At 46.1% G+C, this 11,262-nt stretch overlaps 1 protein-coding gene across 1 annotated transcript in view; it reads right to left on the reverse strand.

Moving 5' to 3' along the window:
* Window positions 1-11,262, reverse strand: part of lekr1 (leucine, glutamate and lysine rich 1) — a 51,722-nt gene extending 40,460 nt beyond the window's left edge. The window contains exons 1-2 of the mRNA XM_061218093.1: window positions 11,188-11,262; window positions 7,241-7,455 (exon numbers count right to left, since the gene is read on the reverse strand). Coding sequence (XP_061074077.1) covers window positions 7,241-7,455; window positions 11,188-11,202 — 230 coding nt within the window. The 5' untranslated portion in view covers window positions 11,203-11,262. The remainder of the gene's footprint in view (window positions 1-7,240; window positions 7,456-11,187) is intronic.

The raw sequence follows: 11,262 nt of genomic DNA on the forward strand, positions 1-11,262 counted from the left end.
GAAATGGAGCGAGGAGTTTTCATTTTAGACTAAGACAGCACTGGTAGAATGCCTTCTGCTTCTCATGTCATTCAGATGCACCTGACACAAAATAGATACAAAGAAAGAGATACACAACCTCTATATATTCACAACATATATATTATATATACAGTATACACTCACTGAGCACTTTATTAGGTATTTATTAGATTAACTGGTCTTCTGCTGCTGTACCCTATGCACTTACACGTTTGCCACGTTGTGTATTCAGAGATGCTCTTATGCATACAACTGTTGTAATGTGTGGTTATTTGCATGAATGTCACATTCCTGTCAGTTTCGACCAGTCTGGCCCTTCTCCTCTGACCTCTCTCATTAAGGCGTTTCTGTCTGTAGACCTGCTGCTCACTGTATTTTTTTGTTTTTTTGCACCATTCTCTGCAAACTCAAGAGACTGTGGTGCATGTCCCAGGAGATCAGCAGCTTCTGAGATACTCAAACCACCCTGTCTGGCACCAACAATCATTCCACGGTCAAAGTCAATTAGATCACATTTCTTCCCTATTCTGATATTTGTTTGAAAAACAGCTGAACCTCTTGACCATGTCTGCATGCTTTTGTGCATATAGTTGCTGCAACATGATTGGCTGATTAAATATTTGTAGTAACAAGCTGGTGTACAGGTCTACCTAATAAAGTGCTCACTGAGTGTATATAAATAATATTCAATCTGAAATATTACATTACTTTTGGGAAACACCCCTCATCTAAAGGTGACATATTTATTTCTTAAATTATCCATAAATACAATATATCACTCAGCCAGTTTAGCACAATCAGGGTAGAACAGTACCATGCATCTACAAGGCAGCCTAAAAACTGAGGCTTACAAGCCCTGTTTGCCTAGCCTCCAGAGCCCGAGGAGAAAAAAGTATTTGACCTTTTATTTTTTATTTTTTAAACATATTATTTTCCAAAATATATCTATTATTTAATTTCATGTGAATGTCCCTCATGTGAAGAGAAATACTGTAGAGCTAAGGGAAGCCAAAATGTAATCTGCTTGGCAGTGTCTTAGGAGGCTAACCGGAATCCTCACTCCTTACAAAAAGTGTGTGCCTCTGCATTGTTCTGCTAGACCTGGCAGTTGGGATTATTTTTCAAACTGATAGGATCTTTTGGGCTTTATTGGTCACGGTGTTATACTGTTAAAGGGGCTTGCTGCATGCGACACCCTGACATAAAAGGGAAGGTTAATGTCAGATGTGCAGGTGATACGCTGTACCTGCTGGCACAGCCAGAGCCAGACAGTGTCTAGGGTGCGTCTGCCCGTGAGTCACGTCAGACGGCGGGCCCTCGGGCAGAACCCGACCACAGCGCAGACCGGAGAATTACTCACAGTGGTGCGACACCAAATTCTCGCCCTCGCCTGTTGTCTTTCTTATCTGATTAATCCTGTGCTGTCAGCAGAAAGCTGCATCGCAGGGCTCGAAGCAGAAGTGAGCAGCAATGGCAGGGGTGCTGTATCAGCGGGGGCACTTAGGAGAAATCACCCCTTTGGGCTAATGCTAATTCTAACGCTAATGCTAACATCTAGTTTTAAAAGTAAAATGCACATTTCTGTGAGGTGAATGGTGATTTATGTTTTGGAGGGGGTAACAGAAGCACAATGCTGTTAGTGCACTACTAGAGACTTCACTGCAATTGATACAATACACTCTGTCTCACTTCCTGACATTCCAGCATTTGAGGATTTCTGGTGACATTGGGTGGCAGGTAACTGGGTTTCTCAGTGCATAGTATAGTTTTATATCTTGCAGGTATACAGAGTCGTTATTTTTCTTCATATTTTTCAGTGAAGTGTTGCATTTTGTGATAGCAGGCTTTTAGCCTCCAGGTTATGACACAAGGTTGTGGCTGATTGACACAGTGTGATAAGAGAAGTTCCAGGCAGCAGGAGGAAGTGGGAGGTAGGAAGAAGTGCTGATCGTAAGGAAGGGCCCATATCAACAGACAATGACTTCACAGAATTACCTCAGGAGTAAAACCCACACTCCACCAGTGAAAAATTAGCTACAGCATCAAAGCCTACAAATATTATTGGACATGGAGAAAATAATTGAGAGAATTTGGTTTAAAAAGAAACATATGCTTACCCTTTGAGGACTTATATATCCATAGCAACCAATACATTGTGTGCGGTTTCGATTCACCTCTGTCAGTAAGAAGTAACAAATGACTCAGCAGCAATATTTCCAGATGACTATAACTGAGCCTCTTCGGGTTAAAGAGATGAATGTCTGAAATGAACGATGTAATATCTGTGACACTTGTTTTGATTGTGAATTATATGTGACTTATTTCTGAAATCCGTGATTTATTTATGCTATAATGGTGTCTCTCTGTGAATACTGTAGTTGCTGTAACTGATATGATCTACTCCAGTTTATAGTGTTTCTGGGGTCTAGCAGGCTGATACTGTACATGCAGATTAAGCGTTCACACAGTAAATTACCTATGGAAACTTAAATATTGATATGATTTTCTTTTTACTTCCCCAATCCATTGCCTATCATTGTGCCTGTAACATCATGCATACATCCATTATCAGACGTTTTTCAGTCATTTTGAGAAGTTCCCTAGCCACAACCTAATATTTTCATGAAGAAATACATTCTGTGCTATTTTCACTGTTCCTTTCCCAGTAGGGAACCATGAACAGAACGACAGGGGTAAAACCCAGCTTTGATAACGATGTGCGTGTGGCACGAATCATCCAAACTGGCCACTTCCACTTCCACATAGCGTGCATGCACCGTGTGCTGAAGGAGCATGTGTCTCACACGCAGACGGTCCCGCCCACTCACACGCCATCACGCACCGCCAATCAAACGAGAAGCGGAAAATCTTTTGCACAGTCATAAAAACATAAAAAGCCCTTCCAGTATATGTGCATGGACTAAGAACTCATGACAGCGCCTTTTTATGTTTCAAAGCTTCGGTGACTTGTTTTACATAAAAATTCTCCTAAATGTTTAAATGCTCACGCATACCCATACATACAAACACGCAACCGTGCACACACACTCGCGCGCGCACACACACACCAGCATGCACAGATACCCACATACACACAATGAGAAAAAAACATGCACATTCACACTCACCCACACGCATACTCACACACACGCACCCTCACACACACGCACCCTCACACACACACACACGCACCCTCACACACACACACGCACATGCACCCTCACACACACACACACACGCACCCTCACACACACACACACACACACCCTCACACACACACGCACATGCACCCTCACACACACACACACACGCACACGCACCCTCACACACACACACACACACACACACATCTGCAGGTGGTGCGGCTGGCACTGCGTACCTCAGTGCTGAGCAGCAGACTTTCCCAGCGTTGTGTGCTGATGGTGCGGATGTGAGAAACCGCCGAGGTACCTCAGTAACCATCAGCTTCCTGTTCCACCAGTTCACATACACGCACAAAACACACACACACTCACTCTCTCTTCTGTTTCTCTCACACTCTTTCAGTTTCTCAGTATCTTTCTGACTCAATTTCATCAAGCCCAAAAGTTCATCCGACGGTTGAAAAACAACTTGACTTGACTGGGGCCAAGACCTATTCTTTATTCACACGTTGATACTCGGAAACTCCTTCATGACGGTAACTGATAAGTTCACACTTGAAGCCCAGAGGGTCTGGAATTGGTTGATGCTGTTGTTATGTTTTTTTTTTTTATCCGACCTATTGTATACAGCCCACAATCCATCACTCGGTTGTACACAAACGTGGAAACTGCTGTCAAAATAAATTAATTTACAGGGATTCATCTGAAAGTGTAATTACCATCTTGTTTTTCAGTAGGATTATATACCCCATTTGGACGTTATTATTAGAAGCGGTAGGCGTGCTATAACAAGAGCTACAATTACAGCCATTTTTGAACATTAAATATCAAAGGCATTTGCACTGAGAGGTTTATATTTGATTGAGATTTTAAAGGTATAATTATCCAGAACATTTGCGTCACTACAGTAGAAATAGTGTGTACAGTATGTATAGTTTTACACTGACTCACAGTTCAGCTGTCAGTATAAAAGCTTGTATCCTCACACTACTCCTTCTTAGGGCAGGTAAACAGGTTGTTATATATATGTAAAAAGACCTAAAAAACTCACACAGTACTGACAGACACACACACAATTTATTTTCAGATACATTACAAAGATACACACACAGAGACACACACCCACACATGCACGCATGCAAGCGCACACACACACACAAGCACACACTCATGCACACACGCACGCACACATACATGCGCACACACACGCGCACACACTCACAAAGCCATGCTCATACATGGACGAATGCGCTGACTGACTCAGAAATACTCACACACACACACACACACACACAGCACACTCACACATTCAGACCAAGGGCTGTCAGACACACACTCACACACACTCACACACACACACACACTCACACACTCACACACAGCACACTCATGCATTCAGACAGAGGGCTGTCAGGCACACACACACACACACACACACACACTCTCACACACACACACAGCACGCTCACGCATTCAGACAGAGGGCTGTCAGACACACACTCACACACACTCACACACACACACACACACACTCACACACTCACACAGCACGCTCACGCATTCAGAGGGCTGTCAGACACACACACACACACACACACTCACACAATCACACTCACACACACACACACAGCACGCTCACGCATTCAGACAGAGGGCTGTCAGACACATGCGCTGCTCAGAAGGGAAGTACAGCAGTAAATCATTTCCACCCCGCTGTTCCTCCAGTCTCTGTCACGTTTCTGCACCGGCCGTGTGCGCTGTGCTCAGACACAGTGAAGGGGGAAGCTCTGTTCTACATGCGCCCCCAAAAAACAGCAGATACGCTCCGCAGCAGCCTTTGTAGAAGCCCCCCAGGTCCCTGCGCCGACTTCTGCAACCAGAGCGTCGGCCCAGCATGGCTCCCAGGGGTCAGCAAGGCGTGGCCCCAGCCCACCTCCCCAGCCGCCCCTCTCCCGTCCGCCACGCCTCTGCGTGGGTGCATGTCAGAGGGGAGGGAGCGACGGTGGGGAATTCTGGAAAGGAATCACGCAGCATGTACTGTCAGCTAGCACAGCACACAGCCCCGTTGTTTCCAACACTGCAGAGAGTGCAGCGGACAGCCTGTGCTAATTCACATTTTTATTGTTTTCATTTCTATTCACCGAGCCTCCGCAGAGCGCCGGGTGACGTCACGCACAAACGCATTCAGACCGAGACAGAAAAAGAGCCGTCTTTCGGCGAGACGAGCCGCACTTTAGCTGGGGAGACGCGTCGTGCGGAACAACAACCCTTCTCGCATTTACCACACTGCAATACGGAGCTGAGCACCTGCACATCAAAGTCATGGCCGCCATCACGGACATTCATTACTCCTCAATTCTGGATGCGGTCACTGTCTTTCCTAAGGGATACAATGCTGAGCTGACCCTTTGAATCTACATCTAGCGTTCTTTGCTCTCATGTAGTGCCTGTTTCAGCCAGTGGCGTTTAAAATGTCTCAAGTAGCAGCATCCGTATGGCAGCTATCTCAAACAGAGCAGAGAGCAAATGTGCAAATTCATGCAGAGCCACCGAGAAGCGACTGCATTATCCTCTCAGAATAGCAGAGAGAAAAGAATGCATTTGTGTCCATTAAATATCAGCATATCCATGGGCGAGACGCAGGCATTGACTGGCAATGCACTAAATGAACAATGAAAGATCAATATACAAACAGTTTCCAGAGATAGCATCAGAGTGGATATTGAGTGAAGCCACAAAAACTCATGAAGGATGTGGAAGAGATTCTCCTCTGAGTGCAATATTTATCCAGTTTCAAAAATGTCATCATACCTTTCTGCAAAAGAGAGTCCACCAAGCACATGCCTACTTGTGTGTGCTACTTCAGAACAGCTGCACTGTGGCACTTAAAGAGGAGGGGAGTGCCCACACTACCAGATGACTGTGAGGGTGAGGCAACTTGGACTCCAGAATGGGTGGAGTTATCATGTTCTTTCAGTGACTCACTTATTTCTCCCAATCAAAAGGTTTTAGAGCAGAGAGAACAATATTTAGTATGTGTAAATAAGTTGCTAACCAACAGCATACGCTACCTCATCGCAGTCTGGGGCTCATGAAGTATTCTTCCCCCAATGCTGTGGCTCACCACCGTTAATGTCAGTGATTCCAGAGAGCAGGATGATGGAACAATGAACTACTGAGTGACCCTGAGATGTGGGGGAAAAACTGCCTGTACAGCAGGGCTATCAATCTCAATGCCTTAAGGACCAACGTGTACGCCGGCGTCTGCTCCAACCAATAACCTTGACTTCAATCAACACTTATGTACTGCAGCTACTCAATACCAACGTTAGCGAACCTGTGTAGCAGCATGTTTCAAACCAACAGCGCCCTTATGGGTGATGTGCCTATTCCAGTGAGCTCATTTTTAGGCTGTGTTTACTTTACTATGATGCACGTACATTTCCCCAAGGATAAGTGTCAGGCCTATTTTTAGTTTTGTATATTTTTATATTGTGGAGTTGTTTTACAGTTTGATCCCTGTTGCTACTGTAATGTGTGTTAAATGCATTACGCTATGTTAGCCTCAGTCGCTCTTGAGTGTTAGGCAAATTAATGAATAAAAATAATAAAATATAGCTTTTTTTATAACTAAAAAGATTACTTACAAAAATAGTTTTCCATGAAAATGTGCAAATATTAAACAGTATGCAAAGTTTAATTAATTTATTCCGCACTTGCCCATATTTAAAATTCAACACTTCCTGGCACAAGACTGTATTTCCAATGGTCCAGATGTCCAAGCCTTTATTGTATTCATTGTATTCATAGCTGATAACCTAATAAACAAGCCAGTAAGTCGACTAACAAGACTAAAAACAAAGAATACAATTATCTGAAACATTCATCAAAATTCAATTTCATTGCTTGTTTCACCTAAAATCTATATTAAGTGAGCATTAAAGCTAGCAGTACATGAACGTTCCAGATTAAATTCAGTGAGAATCAGAATATTGATTTCTAAGTTAAAGCGGTGTAAAACTCTTCATAAGAAAATCAAGATGGCGGAAAAGAAGAGCTCTGATGTGGGGCCTCACCTCTGGGCCTGCTCCAGGTTTGAGGCCTGGAGCTCGGCCAGACGAGAGCCAGCCTCCTGCAGCTCCTCCCGGAGGGTCCTCTCCCGCTCCGCTGCCCCCCGGCAGGCCTCCAGCTCACGCTCGCCGGCCTGCAGCCTCTCCTGGAGCCTCTGGATCTCGTGTAGGATGAGGTAGCTGACCCCGCAGTACCGGCACACCGTCTCCGACCGCTCCATCTGCAAACCCGTGAGCCGTCAACAACAGCCAACTCAACGCCCGGTGCCATGACTATTATGGAAAGAGAGGAGGAGGTTTTAACAGCTGCTTCTTGTTTTGGAAAACTCTGGGGTAAAAGAGTTAGCTGAATTTAGAGAGGATAAGGCCCTCTGACCTGCCCCCACCCCCACAGCAGGGTATCTCCCACAACCCCCTCCTGTGTCAATGTCAATTGTGAGCTGCATCCTGTAAATCAAGTGTGCTTCTCAAACCATTCCTCTAGGACTACGCAATGTGTTTTCCTGCCCCAGAAACCCAAAATGTCTTCTGAACACATACAGAGCCTTTTTTATTTTTTTTAGCTCAAGTACAGCATTTTTTAGGGTTGTTGACTTAATAAACTGGCTAAAAACCAGTGCATTCAGGCCCCACTACCCTGCGGTGTCAGAGGGAGTGAGTCTTATGTGTTGTGAGGTAGTGGGACAGAAAATAGGGAATAGGATGAGTGTGACCTGCTCTTGCCCACAAGCTACTGAAAGACTGACAATGAATAGAGGGCGTAAATCTATCTCTCTCTCTGTCTCTCCCTCCCTCTCTCCTTCTCAATGGCTCTATCTTTTTATCCGTGTTTGTCAATGTGTCAGTCTGTATATGTCTGTGCATATGTGTGTGTGTGTGTGTGTGCGTGTATGTATCTTGTTTGTGAGTGTCTACATTGTGCGTGTGTGTGAGCCTGCGTGCGCGAGTGCTTGAGGATGTTTGTGTGTATGTGCGTGAGTCTGCGCATGCGCGTGTCTGTGTGTTTACGAGTGCGCTTGTGTGCGTGTCTGTCTCAGAGCAGGCATGCGCGACCCGAGGCACGCATGAGTGTGTGAAGGTATGCGTGAATGTGCCATAAATAAAGAAGCAGGGACACACGCCCGGGGTGACCTGAGGGCTCGACCGTGTCTCGACCGTGGCCTGACTGCACACCAACCCACCCGTCCCCTCCCAATCCCTGATCCCCAGCCTCCTGGAGCCATGCGTACGGTCGCACGGAAAGCCAAATCCCCCTGCCCCGTACGCACGCTCCGTTTCAGCCCCGCAGGGGGAGAGAGGTCTGTCACCAGTACGGGCAGCCTGCCTGTGACAGAGCCCGCCCCTAAGACCCTCGCCCTGAGCCCTGAGCCCTGACACAGCCGCTCAGCGCTCAAAACCCCAAAACCGTCACAGGGAACCGAGACTGGAGGAAAAGGAGAAACGTGAAGAACAGATCGCCTGTGCGTGACACCCTGCTATTTTGTCCTGCTCATTTCGTACCACCAGCAGTACACTCACGCCCTCCTGGCTAGTGGAGTAACCAAACCATGTTCAGGCACATTTAAAAGTAAACACTTCCATGGTCCTTGTGTACTAAACTGCAGTATTATATGAGTACCATGGCCTAACCTGACCCTTTCTCTGCTTTCTCACTGATTTTGCCACCTGAGTATAAGAGGTGAGGAAGACTACCATTTTTACAGTCACTATGAACAGCACCGTAAGATGCTCGAGACCATGGTTGCATGTTTCACAGCACAGCGGGTTCATTTAACCCCATCCAGCCCAAAGATTCGCACAGATTGAACACACGGCAGCCCAGCTGAAATAACATAAGGGCGACAGATTTGGGAGGGCTGGAGGAGGCACTGAGTGGCAGATCATGAAAGGTAATTCGTTTAAAGAAGCTCTGGCGGTGCCAGCGTCTCGTGCGATGGGGCACAGACACAGCTCTTCACAGACAACGCGCCATTGGCAGCTGCCTCCTCTGCCCATCGGTCTGTGGCAGAATTGGGTCACTGTCACAAACACGCACCCCCTTAAGTTAAACCCCCTGGTTAGAGAATCTGTGTAGGGGCTCAATAACATTAAAGCTTTTTAGCCGCCTGCAGGTTTACTGTGAGATCCATGAAATTGCCTTTGTGGTTTATTGAACTAATATTATTGCCTGGGATTTATAACGCAAAAATAATCCCCCGAAAAATGGTCTTCCGACTGTCTTCGGATTCCTCTCTCTTCCTCTCCCTCTGTCTATTGCAAAGCACATCAGACACAGCAGAACACGCAAACCCTTAAGAAGGGATTAAGAAGTTAAAGGACTTATTCCTCATTTGCCTCCTCCCCCACCTCCTAATTTACCCAAATTGTTTGTGTGAGAGCGCTTCGTGACTCCAGCCCTGTACTTTGACGGAGATAAAGACCTCCTGTGGTGCTCAGTCTGCCGTGAGATTCTGCACATCGGGACCCCACGGCACCGCGCACGGCACGAGAGCACTCGCTCTGGGCTGGGGGGGGACGGGGGCCGTGCGCTGGGATTTGGGAAGCGGGAAGGGGTGGGGCAGGGGAATGCGAGGCTAAGGACCGGGAGGGGAGGGGGGTAGACTGTAACGCCTGGCTGAGCCTTCCTCCTTCACACGGAAGAGGGGGAAGGTAGAGGCTGGGAAGAGTCACCTCTGACCGTGGAGTGTAATGGTGCGTCTCCTACCGTGGTCCGTAATTATGCACCCTCACCATTAACTCTGCTTGGAGTGACATACACCTGTCTGTTATCGCAGGAGCTGCTGACTGAACTCCAGAATGCTCCAATTAAACAGCTTAAACATGGAACCTACAGAGAGCATACAACTAGGGGAAGCTGCTTTGGTATGGAGGGCATTTGGAACTAAACTTATGGATGACCAGGGTGGGGGAGAGAGGGAACTCCATTGTCCTTCTCCTCTCTGTGGAGGTGCTTGCCATGCTCTTATGAAAAATGGAGGCCCTCCGCCGGCTGGTCACAAATGGCACGGAAAGGAGTGAGAGATGAGTCATTCAGAGTTCAGCTGGAGTTCAGAGAGAGAGAAAGAGGAGGAAGGGGAAAGGGAGCTTCTAATGGCCACTGATATTTGCATGACAGATACCACTATTCAGTCTAACTTAATACAACTGTTTTTACGTGAGGCTTACTTCTGGACTCTATTTCAACAGCTGAGGTTTTCATTCCTTCTGTGATAATTCAAGCAAAGTTATTTGCATCGAAGACAATCTATGACATCTAAGACAGTGGGACAAACCCATCCAGTATGCAAATCCCCAGCCATCAGGCTAACAGACAACTAGCGCTAAAAATATCCAGCTGTGTTCTATGGTGTTCTGTCCAGAGAACCAGCCGGCAGTCTACTGGCCTATGAATGGCTCCAGGACACAACCTATGAAGGCATAATTTATCATGGTTCAGTCATATTCAGTACTAAATATCAAACAAAATGTCACAATAAGTTTTAGATTGATATTATCCTGATTGTCTCATAGACTACCTTTTGAGACTGTGAAAGATGATGCATGGACACCTACAATATAGTCCATGAAAACAGGAACACAGCTAAATTACAGCTTATTTATTTGACAGGCTCATGTATTTTCAGCAAACAGTACTGATGCTTCTACCACAGGTGTTAATGGCATTCAGTACAGAACATCCAGTATTTTCAGGCTGATTGGTATCTGTGATTGTGGACTGTGGTGGGGGGAATGGGCCTGATGTTGCTTGTGATGGTATCTCTTTGTCCCTGTGTCCCTGTATTTCAGCAGTTGGAACTGTTGCCGATAATCCTCAACAAATACCCATACTCATGCTAAAACACTGTCATCAAGTACCCTGAACTGGACATTTGTGTTTGATAAAAAATAGTGGGTACCCTCTTCAGCACAATCTGATACAATACTGGGGAGCTTTTGGAAGAGATTCAATTTACCTGTTGGATTTCCATTGGTAGGGGGTAAACAGGTGTGTGTCTGTCAATTTCCTTGATGTCTGAAGCCTCTCTTGA

The sequence above is a fragment of the Conger conger genome, chromosome 13 (genome assembly GCF_963514075.1).
Source record: "Conger conger chromosome 13, fConCon1.1, whole genome shotgun sequence".
NCBI classification, from domain to species: Eukaryota; Metazoa; Chordata; class Actinopteri; order Anguilliformes; family Congridae; genus Conger; species Conger conger.